A 13948-nucleotide genomic window follows, 5' to 3' on the forward strand; every position below is an offset into this window, starting at 1 on the left:
TAGTCTTACTCATGGTCTTGTCAATATCAATGAGAAAATGGATAAAATTTGAGTTATCTTTCTTTGTATTCAGAGGTGCTCTTACCGGCGGAGGCTTATACAGTAACACAGTAGAAGTGTATACAAAATGGTGTCGATTTTAAATCAACAGACACACGATGTCTGATTTCAAAAATTAAACAAATTTCAAGATAAACGATGTTTTCTTGAGAGTTCTTTACAGTTCTCATCTTTCAATTAATTATGATTTTGCTGTGGAACTACGGCAAATGTTGCAAATTGTGCTTGAATGATAAATTGATTAAAATTGAAAGGCTGTTTGACCAAATTTGTATACAAATTAATTTTGAGGACTGTTACGACCCATTAGGTAATCTGATTACATACAACCACTAATCATGACACCTGTTGTGACTGTTGATTAGCATAGGGTCATTAACTTGTCATAATATGTCCCCAGGTAAAATGATTGATTTTTTAAAATTGATCAGAAAAACTTCAAAATCAGTCAACAATAATTTTTTCGGGTATATTTGTTGAAAATCGGGATTTTGACTAATTTTACGATTCCAATATCGGGATTCGGGTTGAGGGGTAAAAATCAGGATGATACCGCGAAAATCCGGATAGTTGGCAGGTCTGCAAAAGACAAACTGTTTACGGTATGTTTACTGGTAACGACAGACATATCTTGTTAAAACCGCCAAAAAGTTTTAAATCAAATTACTTTGGACGATTTTCAGGAAATTATCTTTGACTTTTACCTGCAACAGATCATCCAGTTTTTCCATAACACAATCAACGAAAACTTTATCCAAATTTTCCTTTTTACTTTGAGCTTCAGTAACTGTTTTGACATACAGTTTGAGTAGTTGCATCTGATTATCTGTTGCTTCTTCATTAAGATACTGAAGCAATTTTACAAACGGTAAATTGTTGATCCCATGTGACCCTGCTAATGTGATCTGATTGGATAGGACTTTCTGTTTGACTGAAATTATATAAATTTTATACATGATATATATGGTATAACATGATATGAAATTAAAAATCAAAAGTAATTTTGCTTGACATCTTAATTGTTATACATTTGTTAAAGCATGTAGAAATATGGTAAAGTCAATGATTTGCTGTGTAAAAACCCCTTATTTATGTTTTGTTGAAAGTAAAATGAGAGACACAAAAGATTATTATGTAAGCAACATTTTGTGAAAGTTTTATTGAAATCATGTTCGTATCATAGGATGGGTTGTGGAAACACGAATTAACCTTTTTGTAGATATACATGTATTTATATAAGTCCATGTTTTGCTAATGAAAACCCACCCAAAAATCAAAGAGCTGAAAGCTCTGAGGAAAAATGACGCCACTGTCTCTAATATTGGGATAGTTTTTATGCAAGTCTTGATTTTCACATACCTTAATTAGTTTAACAATGCAACATGTCTCGTAAGCATATAATTGATATTTGTATATGTATGTGTGAAGTGACGGTGACAACTGGCTGTTTTTTATAAGACAAATGAATAGGTCAAGACTACCTTAATTGTACAAATAAATACGGTAGAAAGGCTTGTATATTTCTCATGCAGCAGTCCTTTTGCGCCAATTACTGTTTATCAGGTGTTTCATTTGCGCCAAATTTTGTTTTCCAAATGTATCATTTGCGCCAATAATCTGAACTCATTTGCGCCAATTTACCTATACATATATCTATCATAAATATTAAAGATTGATATTTATTCTTATTATATGTTTGGCTTAAAAAAGTATCATATGGTCAGAGATATTACACCCTGAAGATGAGCATCTGGAGAGAAATGACTTGAAATGCAGTAGGCATGCAGTCAATGTACAGAGGGAGAAGAAAACTTATTGTTTTTCTGAAAATTTAATACATGATATGCCAAAAGAGAAGAAAATATAAGCTTTTGCTGATTATGGTTTAGGCACATACGTTGATGACACAGTACTTTGCTCCCACCATCCGCATGGGCTGAAACCGACTATCTATCGTAAGACGTACTAGTAATAGAGGCTAGAGCAGAAGCATTCCACGGGGAATTATTATGAACTGTTTTATGCATTTCATCCTTCAATGTTTGTCTTTTTGGACAATAAAGTGAAGTTACAAGCTACTGCATACTTTAAATTAGGAAGTACTCATGCAGCAGCAGTAAAAATTAAGAAAGTATGTTTTAAAAAGGAAACATTTGCAGTGTAAACTGCCGGTTCCAAGTCCGAATAAAGGTGTAGGGAAGTAATTTTTTATTTTTGGCGCAAATGATACCATGTTATTTTAAAACAGGTGGCGCAAACGTAGCATTAGAGAAAAAAAAGTTGTTGCGCAAAAGGACGCATTTTTGGCGCAAACGTATCCCTCCCATTTCTCACTGGTATACATACTGTAAATTCAGAAATTATTGCGAGGTTTTTATTATTGCGAAAAATGCGACTGAGTTGTAAACGCAATAATTTAAACTCGCATTAGGAAATAGTTTATATGAATTTAATAGGATACTTCTCAAAATCGTAAAAATTAAAATCGCATTTAAGTCTGAAATGACAAAATCGCAATAATAAATGCACGCAATAATTTCTGAATTTACAGTAGTCTGAATCCGGGTCTGTTCGCGCCCATTCACGTTTGCGCCCACTCATGTTCGCCCCCTTTCACTTTCACACCCTACATGTTCGCACCCAATCTTAATTGGTTTTGTGTTTAATAACTCTGTAAGCAAGTGTTTTCTTATAAGTATAACTGTTGTCATTGTCTCAAAAATAAAGTGTTGAATAAATCTTAATCATGTTTTGGATAGGGTATTGTTAAAAATATTAATAATCCTTTCTAAATAGAGTGGTATTTTTTCAACGTTTTATTTTGTGTTGAATAACTCTTAATCATGTTTTGGTTAGTGTATTGCTATAACTTTGTTTCATTGACTTGTTTCAAAATGAAGTGAGATTCTGACTATGTTTTTTTCTGTGTGTTGAATAAATTTTATCATGTTTTGGTTATAATAGTGGATTGCTATATTTTGGTTCCTATATTTTATTGCTTCCTTGTTTCAGATCAAAGGGACCAAGCTGTTAAAAACAATTATCTTTTGTGTTTTTCCTTTAAAATCTTCAATGTTTTACTCATACCAAGCTATAAATACATTCAGTATTTACACCAAAGCAATTTAAAACAACAATCATGATTTTCCAATTATTCAACTTGAATTTGAATTAAAATTGGGCGCGAATGAGTAGAGTCCGAACGGACCTTGGGTGCGAACGTGCGAGCTGCGATCATGTAGGGTGTGAAAGTGAATTGGGCACGAACAGACCTGATACCACAGTCTGAACCCCCTTCTCACACAAAATATTAAGTAAATAATTTGTTTGTTACTGTTATCAAAGGTCTAATGAAACTCAGGTAATTTCAAACATTTGTCAAAGAATTCTAGTCAAACCTGCACCTGGTTAAATTGGCACCTGGACAAATCAGCACCTGGTTAAATCGACACCTGATATAGTCAATTCGTCACCCATGTTAAATATATATTTTTAACAGTATTTTAAGCAAAAAGAGTAAAAATAAGAAAGGGGTTGCCAGAATTTTTTTCAGTATTTATAAAGCAAAAAGAGTTGATATATATATATGAGAAGTCCAAATAATTATTACGTCTGGCAAGGCTTTTTTAATTTTATTCTGGGACACCTTCCTATGACCGCAAGGCTATGTTAATTTTTTTCTGGTACGCCCAGAAAAAAAAAATCTTTGCCAGACGTCATAATTATTTGGACTTATACATCATTTGTACATGAGATATTGAATATTTTTATGCATTATTTTAACCAGTTGAGCATTTTACAGGATTGTTGGTTTAATGCTGTTTAAACTTTACTGAAAATAACAGCTTAAATTTGCTAATTATTTGGCATGAAAGTTTGATTTATTGAAAGGGACTCATAGTTTTCCATTTTATTTTAATAATTGTCTAATTGTTAAAACAACAGTTGGGTAAGGGCTTCGTTGTTTACCTTTATACCGGCGTTTTGCATTTGCGCCGATCTGCACTTCATTTGCGCCGATTTTTTCTTTCATTTGCGCCGATATTTTCTTTCATTTGCGCCTATTTTTTTACAGGTAAATTACAGGTGAAAAGATATAAGACGATGTGATATGAGTGCCAATGAGAGAACTCTCCATCCAAGTTATGTTATTTTTCATTTAACATTATAGACCTCTTCCATTAGCCACTTGTACAAATTTATGAATTGTCAATCATAACATGTATATAACTGTTGTCCCTTGCTCACAGTGGGGAGGTGGAAGAAGGCCTATAAGATACATCTCCAGACATTTTCCCTGACCGTAACCGTAGTTCTTTAGCCTCTGTCTTTCGGACATCTGCCACATGTTTATGCTCGATCTGTGTTTTGACAATAAAATCCGTAGTGACTCTGGCTTTACACAGTTTTATAGAACATAAGTAAGATATGTTGTTATATTTCAGGACACTTATCATCCGATATGTATGGCCCTTGATGATTAAAGAAATGTCTCTTCGGCTCGTTTCAGTGTGCAATATGTCTGATCATGTTACAATGAAGTTGCAGAAAAATATGAATCAAAATTATCTTAAACATAAATGGAAAAGATTTAGAACCAAATTTTACCAATGGTGCATGTACAAGTATAAATTTACCTGTAAATCTAATTAGGAGCAAATAAAAAATCGGCGCAAATGAAAAAATGAAATCGGCGCAAATGAAAGAATGAAAATTTTCAAAATCAGCGCAAATGTCATACGCCTCTTTATACACAACAATATATTCACTTTGGTTTCCTTATTTACCTTAATACACAACAACATATTCACTATGTACTTGGTAACAGTTATTAATTAATTGAATAGAAAATATTATAACAAATATTATTGGATGCCGAATTGACGTCAAATAGGTGCCGATTTGACTAGATGCCAATTTAATCAGGTGCCGACTTGACTTGTACGTTTCAATTCCTCTGCGATCATTTGCGGTATTTTCTTGAGAAAACCTATTTTCCATCATCAAAGAGAAGAAGAAACTGCTTAAAAATGATTCTGGAACGCTTCATGATTGTTAAAATAAGTTTAATTCACTCAAATAACAATTTTGAAACCTGCGATGTTTAAACAGGAAGTTTCAAAAGCACGTGTAAAAGAAGAAATTAACCGGTGATAGTGGAAATCCGTACATGACAGATATCATAATAGTACGACTTTGAAAGTAAAACAGTTCCATCCTTTTGTAAAACAGTCTCAAATACACCTATCACATTAATGTTTGAATGGTCTTAAGCTAATTCAAACCATATAAGTCGGTATGAAACACCAAAACGGAATGAACAATAACCGATTACGTTTTGTAGTTTACAAATTCTAAACTGGGAACGGTTCCCATCAAACTACAACACTTTGTTTGAGTGTAGTGGAATACAAGCAGGAACCAGTTTGTTTGTATAGTAAATTATGAAACCGAGTGTAAACTGGTTCCTGGCTGATAACTACACAATGATCATGCATAATGATTACACAAGCAGATTCCAGGTAATATGGAAAATAGTAAATACGAAAACCAAGCGCGGTAGGCAGAGAAATGTTATGAAGTTCAGGTCGGCAGTAATGGAACAATGACTGCGTCATTTTCCAAAAAGGGATTGTGAAATACCTATAAATACTTAACATTCTGTAAAAGATTCATTGACACAAAGTATCTAGACAACCATATAAGGTGCAGGTGATAGTTTGACCACTATTCTGCATATTTCCAAAACTCACCAAGTACTCCACTGTTGACAAGGGAGATAATCAGCTCTACCAAACTATCTCCTTGGTTACCACTCATACTGTAAACATTGTCCATTAAAAGTTTGTACTTTTTACATACAACTTTCAGCAAAGCTTTCTTATCTCCATCTATAAATAAAGATAAAATGAATTTAGAAAAAAAATTGTTTATTTTCTTGTCTTAAAAAAAAACAAATTCTGATAAATTTTCAGCACTGAATTTAAATTTTCATGAGCACTAATGTGATTAGAAAAAACTTAATAATAGTTAAACTTTTGCATTTGGCAGAGGTTAATTAATTTGTAGTATAGCTTTTATTTGTACATGTATATGCATAATAAACAGGACATTGACATTGAATGAATCGCCAATATTAACTTTGCCTTTTAAATTTTATTTATCAATTAGTAACAGACTGTCTGGTTGACTTTTATTTATTTTTTGATTCCTTGATATACAGTTTAGAAAATTTCAAAATAAATTACCTAAGTTTGGCTGGTTTCCAACCTTCCTCACAAATAACAAAACAATGTAAGTCATTTTCTGTAAATGTTCATCATATTTTCCTTTCTGCAAGCTTTCTCTGAAGTAATCAGCTATCAAATGATTATGAAGGATAAGGTTTTCTGCCATGGTAATGCTGTTGGACTTGATTAAACTGTCTAAAACAATTTTTTCCAATCCCATTGATAAGTGAGGTTGTCGTTGCAGTACTGCATCACAACACGCCATCAATTTCTCATCTGAAGTTTTCAGAAGTAAATCAAATAAGCTTTTGGTGCCGTGACTATGTAGCTTCAACAGTCTATCACCTGTATCTTTCATTAGCTTCTGAAACAGCTCAATAGCTACATAACTAAGATTTGTAAGTTGGTCATCATTTATTAGAAAACTGCTCGGAATTTTCAAGATTGTTTCTAACAGACTCCTATTTTTCTGGATTGGCAAAGTCTTTGTTAGAATTGGTAAACTGTCTTGCACATCCTTTATAATACTTGACAATTTACTCATTTCCACATTTTGTATACCACAAAGCAATGTTTGAAGTTTACTGACATATTCAACAAAACAATGATCAAGATTTTTAACATCCTTTTCTTCCAGAAGCTTTAAAAAACTGCATGTACATGTAGTAACTAATTGTGACTGAGGAGTCATCAACATATTGACTGTGTCTGTGGTAACACTGGAACCAGTCTCATTCTTGACAAACAGGAACCAGTTCAGAATGGTAGGATGTCTTAGAACTGTTATTACCATATCTTTCAAAATGTCTTCATTAGTATTGTCTAATACTGACAACTGTTGGAATTCCCTACTGCAAGTAATATCTTTGTCAGAGCCATCTTCCATATTTTGACTAGTCGTATCACTCTCCTCTTTCTGATCAGATGACTCATTTTGATTGGTATCCATGGGTTCTTGTTTCTCCATTTTATCTGAATATAATTTCACTATTTCTTCCAGACATTTGAAGAAGAATTTAACCATCTTAAATCTAGAGATGTCATCCTAAATGAAAAGAATATTTGTTAATTCTGAATTTTTAAGCTATAATTAATCTAACATTTGTGTTTAAAACTATTCATCAACAACAAGAAAAATGAAAGCAATATTAATAATTTCTTAATTTATAGTTATACAATAAATTTTGTAAATAAGTAACACCATATACCTATATAATAAACACTTGTTTGGTTCTTTGATTTAGCAGGAGTTTTTGTTCTTTGATTTAGCAGGAGTTTTGGTTCTTTGATTTAACCAAGGATTTGTATACAAATCCTTGATTTAACAGGAGTTTGTATCATTTAACCATCAGTTACAACAAAATGTAGGGTAACTTTTTCTAGAACCCTGCTCTTGCTTTAGAGGGAAATTAAATATATATATACATCACAAAAGGGCATGTTGAAAATTCATAAAACATACTACCTTTGCACCAGCTTTTAACAAATGACTGGTGTACAACATTAACTGTTTGGTGACTATGGAAACATCTTCTGCAGCCACAGATGACATAGTGGATAATACTGTTTGCTGATTGGTTGTTTTCCCTGCTATGTAAATATTAGCCAATGAAATGGACACCATACTCAATGGGACAACACTAAGCTGCTTTGGTAACTTCTGTGCCTACAATGAATAAATTTCAGTTAATAGAAATAATTATACTGCTTTGTTTATGAGAAGGAGTTTCTATTGCTTTAATTTAGTTCTAATTTCCTAATGCATGCATGTAGAGTAGGCCTTTGGGGCAAAAAAAAAATATATGTCTGTTTCCCAACCGACCCCGACTCAAAGCCCCCGACCCAATATCTTTCTATTCAAATCTGGAAAAAAATCGTTTCCGGTCCGATCCAGATCTGTATTTTACTATGCCCAAAAAATAAAATGGCTGCTCCCAGCACAATTGTGCTACAAATAAGGTTTTAAAAATGTCGGCACTGGGAGAATTATTCAATTAAAGCTTCTTTAAAGGGATTTTATCATTTTGGGGTACAGGACCCTAACCAAACATGACATTTTATCCGACTGCAAATCTGACAGGAAGTGCAAAACTTTATAAAAAAAAATCCCGACCTACCGACCCTTATTTATTTGCCTTGGCAGCAGGAAACAGACATATATTTTTTTGGGGCTTAGCTTGCTTGCTTTGTTTGTTAAATATACCTTATGTAAGAATCCTGGGTTTGATTGGTTGATAGCCAGTTTATTTTTCACCAATTTACTGTTTTCAAATGAATACATTAATTTTTAACGCAGCCGGGTTATTTGCAAAAAGGATATGCCTTTTTTACACTCTCTGTCTTGGTATTTGCCAAAAAAATACTCTATCTGACTGAAGGCTTGTAACATCACAATCATCAATGCAATTTTGAACATTAACATTCAATGTAATTAAACAGATATAGCATGTTCTTGAGGGATCTTATGGCTCGCAAAATTTAACATTCTCTCGACTGGTATTTTTCCCAATTACCCCTCCTTAACATAATTTATCTGTATAATATTGTACAATTGCAATTGGGATAACATTAAATCAAATTTAAATAAAATATATATTGGTTTAACTATGCCTGTTTATATTGTTTGCAGATGTAAACCTTAATAATAATGCTTGAGCTTATGTTTATACAAAAAGAGCAAGCAAGTTAACCAAACCTTCAAACTACATGCATTATGAAAATAGCTGTAATTACATTCAATGGGTTTCTTATAACTCTTTTTGCTATAGTTTTATTATTGTTACCATTTATTTTTCATTTATCCTTTCCTCCTTTAAACATTTTTTTATCCTTTTTAGTAATTGATTTTCTTGTATCCAAATTGGAACAGAAAAAAACAAATTGATTTTATTTCATACATAAACTACAGAATTTAAAGTATGTATTAGGATCTAGATTTAAAAAAAATGTCTATGAATCAAAAGTGAGAAAAACAAATTAAGATGACTTATTTATAGGTCAAAAATTATTTTGAAAAGAATATTTCCTTAAATCTCAAAATAATTATTAATAACAGGATAATGGTCCTTGAACCATGTGCCTTCAACTTCACTTTCCAATAACTTATGCAATCCTTATTTCTATTCTCACCTAAACAAATTATACATCGCAATTAGTTTTTATTGCAAATATTTAAAAACAAATATTGTTACTATAAGGTAAGAATATACTTTTTCTTGTATTCACTAATTTTGCAGATTTACATGGTTTAAATTATAAAATATTGAAGAACAAATGTTTTAACTAGATTGAATAACTTAACAAAAAAAAGTTAGTTTGATAATACATTTGTATAATAAAAATCTGCAATCAAGGAGGAGTAACTGTCATGCCCTGTAGGGTATTTCCCTATCTCAGACTCAAGCAAACTAAACAAAATTTGTTTTCCGTACTCATGATACTTGCAACTTATTTTCATTTGGACTTTGTAAGTCCCTGTGGATACATAAGGACATTTAAAACAACCAAAAAGAAGAGGTTGTTGCTGAAAATATCATTCACCACTTTCTTTCACTTCCAATGAATTTTCAAGAACATCAATCAATTCTTTTAATTACAGATCTTTAAACTTTTTATTTTCAGGACATATAATGGAATCAATCTTAATATTCATGTTGACAGTGCTTATTTATTTTTACTGTTTGAATATAACTGAAGCCAAAAATAGAAACCCTGATATGCAATCAGACTGCACTTCATTTTATGAAAAAAGAGAGCTCTACATTGACTGTTCACGTAAAAACTTGCCAAAGATTCCAGACTTAATACCTAACAACACTGTATACCTAAATCTATGCCACAATTACATCAGTGAAATACCAAATAATATATTTCAACATTTAACCAACCTTATTTTGCTGGATCTATCTTTTAACGAATTACATTCTATCAATCAACAGACATTTACTGGACTAAAGAACCTACGTCGACTTCAAATGAACGATAATAATCTGGGTTACAATACAAGGCAATTCCCACCAGGAAGCTTCGGGTCTCTTCAATCCCTAACACATCTTAGCATTCAAAACAATGAAGATTATGGTCATCAAACTGAACCCTTTATTCTTCCAGATAAAACAATTTCAGATTTAACAAAGTTGGAAAAATTAGAACTAGATATTGATATTTTCGATACGAAAAATAAAGAAATTCTAGGAAAAGGATATTCCTTTTTACAGAATTTGCATTGGCTCAGTTTAGAAAATTGCTATATTGTTTTGGAAAACAACACATTCAAATACACACAAAATTTAACAAAATTATATTTCACCAATTGTTATGAGGTGATGCCCAATTCTACTAACGCATTTTCTATATTACATCAACTTAAAGTTTTTCATTTAAGTCAAAGGTATTGCTTTTCCAAAGAGACTGAGCTAAATAATCTGATATTGGCAGTGTCACAGTCAACCATTGAAATTTTGATAATAAGTTATACCTTTGTAGGGAATACTACTTTCAATTATAAAGTAATCAATGATGCACTAATACTGCACAAGTCACCTATTCGTGAATTGACGCTTGCAAATAACCCTGGAATAGTTTTTCTAAAAGCAGAAAATGTACCAGTGCCAACTAGTCTTCAGAAACTTGATTTCAGCGGGAATTCTTTCCGTCAGATATCTCTAAACTTAACATATGTTAAATATCTTAACTTAGAAAAAAATAATCTTGGAAATTATCTTGCAGAGAATACCTATATGCTTACAAAGGACAGTATACTTGAATATATAAGTTTGTCAAGCAATTCTATTTATAAACTAAATTCAGCAATATTTAATCAACAACCATACCTCAAATTTATTGATCTAAGTTTTAATTTTTTGACTAATGTCCATTTTGATTTTTCTTTTATTAAACAATTAAAGATTTTAAATCTTACAAACAATTCAATAACATTTTTGGATGATTTATCAATGTTGAACATAGACAACGCTTTTATAAAAAGCAGCAATGCAAAAATTGACCTCAGCAACAACCTTTTTCAATGTACTTGCAACAGACTACGATTCTTAAAATGGATGCTGCGAAACCAAAAACATTTGATCAATTTCCCTCAATACAAGTGCATTACTGTAAATGGAAGCAAAGTAGTATCGTATTCATTTGAAGAAAAGATTAATCATCTACATGCAGACTGCACAAGATTTTTCAACATGGTTACAATCGGTATCATGTCATTTGCTATTATTAGCTTTTTAGGAGTATTACTTACAGTTATTGTCTATAGAAAGAGACAAAAACTTCGATATATGTACTACAGAGCTAAATTTAAATTTACGTCAAAGTTGAACTTTAACAAAGATTTGGGTGAATATCATTATGATGCGTTTGTTTCATATTCAGACAATGACCGAAACTTTGTTATAAATGACTGCATTCAAAATCTGGAAGAAGATGGAAATCTAAAACTGTGTCTACATCAGCGAGATTTCACCCCTGGCGAAGACATTGCAGACAACATTATCAATGCTATACAAAACAGCCGAAAGACAATCTGTGTCATTTCCAAAGCTTTTTTAGAATCTCATTACTGCATGTTTGAATTTAACATGGCACGAATGGAAAGTATTCATTCAAGGGACGGTAAAAATGTTCTCTTTCTTATATTCTATGAGAAACTATTGCCAGAAGATATACCTTTGGTATTACATGAAATTATGCAGACACAAACCTACATCGAATACCCAAATGATGAGTATGGTAATAAAATTTTCTGGGGAAAAATCAAAGAAGCGCTTCGTATCTGATTCATTCCAGCAACAGACTGTGATTCTTATTATTGTGATTTATTATCAAATTCAAGAGAGCAAAGGATAAATACAAGGAAACAAAAGTTACAAAATAACAGAGAAATCCATCCACTTTTATAATATGAGGAAATAAACAAAATCATAAAACGAGCGACTTTAAAGGAAGTAAAAACAAAAATTTAATAACCAAAGACATTTATATGTATTTAGGAAAGAGGCAGAGATTAATTCTTTTTTTCTAGTTTGTGTAATACATTATTTTTTTTCTATTTGACAAACATTTTATTTTGTGTAAAAAAATGTAAATTCAGAAATTATTGTGAGATTTTTAATAATGTGAATAATGCAAATGGGTGAGTACCGCAATATAAAGAACTCACATTCTGATATCGGACACATATATCTGTTTGCAGATTTTTCTGAAATTGCAATAATTAAACTAACATTTTTGTCCAGTTTTCCAACAAGCACAATACTAAATCCATGCAATAATTTTTGAATTTACAGTACATTTTTCTATTTGATTATAATATATGCATCATGGTCAATATTCACATTTTAATTCAGGTAAACAATACTAGATACCAATAACTTTCTGGACCAAAAACATAAACCTGAAGCTGGAAAGACAGACAAACAGATGGACAGACAAACAGACAAAAGAACTTACAAACAGTCCAAAAAACATTGTGCCCCTAGGTGGGGAATAAAAAAACAAGTGAAACAGTGTGTGTGTCTCAGATACTTGACTGCTAACAGGCAGTTGTTAAGAGATGAATGTGAAAACTTGGATGTCATGTTTGAAATGATGTAAGTGTTCGGCAAACAGGAAAATGAGTGATGAATCTGAAAAATCATCACAGGGTCACTACAAAAGTCAAAAAGTCTGAAAAGACTAGTTTTTGTCTTGATTTGCATGAACTTTTACTTGACATTCTCCAAAAGTATGACTTATGTCTTAATTTTTCTTGACAAATTCTCATTTATATCAAATTTGTATGAAATTTACTCGACTTATTCTTGACATTCTGAACATGGTCTTAAAATTTCTTGACATATATATTCTTGACATTTGAATACTGTCTTGAAATTTTTCGACATATTCTCGACATTCTTATTTTTTTCAGTATGGCTTGACATATTCCGAACATTTTGAATTGTGTTTTAAATTTACTTCACAGTTCTGAGTTTACCAAATCATGACCAATAATCATAATATAACTTTAATCTTTATTTCTTTGTACATTATATCCTGTTGTTTTAAGTTACACTTCTGACAACAAATATGAAAGTGAGGCATGTAAAATAATTAAACATTTTGGTATCTAAATATTTTTACAAATGCAAATATGGTATGAAATCTAATGTATAAAATACTTTCAATGTGGGTTTAAAAAAAAAATACAAATTTTGATTCCTAAAATTTCTATTAATTAAATGATTAAAATTAATCATACTGTAGACATATTTCATTCAACATTCATAATATTCAAAGTTAATATGATAAATAATTATTGTACAAAAATGTAGTTTATATAAATAGCAAATTATGATGATAAAAAAATCATTCATTTAACAGAAGAAAAATTTGTGTAATGTCATCTGTTGGAAAACATAGTAAGTATTACTCATGAACAGGATGTTCCCCATTAAATTAAGGTATTCCACACCCCAGAATAATCGCAACTGTCAAATAGAAATTACTGATTTACCTGTAAACAGCCATACAACTTATCAGTTGACCATGCCAAAGATTAAAAGAAAAGTATTATCTACTCCAGGAGTAATTAAAAAAAAAGTATTCATAATTGGTCCCATCAATGATTTCTATAGAAAAAGACTAGTTTTTATCTTGATTTGCATGAA

General features: G+C 31.3%; 2 protein-coding genes across 2 annotated transcripts in view; one reads left to right on the top strand and one right to left on the bottom strand.

The window, feature by feature from the left end:
- LOC134687392 (nucleolar pre-ribosomal-associated protein 1-like) overlaps nt 1-13948 on the bottom strand; it is a 64102-nt gene that overhangs the window by 25943 nt on the left and 24211 nt on the right. The window contains exons 18-21 of the mRNA XM_063547649.1: nt 7756-7956; nt 6309-7335; nt 5814-5951; nt 765-991 (exon numbers count right to left, since the gene is read on the bottom strand). Coding sequence (XP_063403719.1) covers nt 765-991; nt 5814-5951; nt 6309-7335; nt 7756-7956 — 1593 coding nt within the window. The remainder of the gene's footprint in view (nt 1-764; nt 992-5813; nt 5952-6308; nt 7336-7755; nt 7957-13948) is intronic.
- Nucleotides 9425-12930, top strand: LOC134687393 (toll-like receptor 4). The gene is made up of 2 exons (XM_063547650.1): nt 9425-9487; nt 9912-12930. Exon 2 carries the CDS (start codon nt 9920-9922, stop codon nt 12077-12079), a length of 2160 nt encoding a protein of 719 aa, XP_063403720.1. The 5' UTR covers nt 9425-9487; nt 9912-9919; the 3' UTR covers nt 12080-12930.

Source organism: Mytilus trossulus, chromosome 10 (assembly GCF_036588685.1).
Source record: "Mytilus trossulus isolate FHL-02 chromosome 10, PNRI_Mtr1.1.1.hap1, whole genome shotgun sequence".
Lineage (NCBI taxonomy): Eukaryota > Metazoa > Mollusca > Bivalvia > Mytilida > Mytilidae > Mytilus > Mytilus trossulus.

Coding starts and splice junctions, on each gene's coding strand:
- LOC134687393 (XM_063547650.1), top strand. CDS start 9,920: ATGGAATCAATCTTAATATTCATGTTGACAGTGCTTATTTATTTTTAC.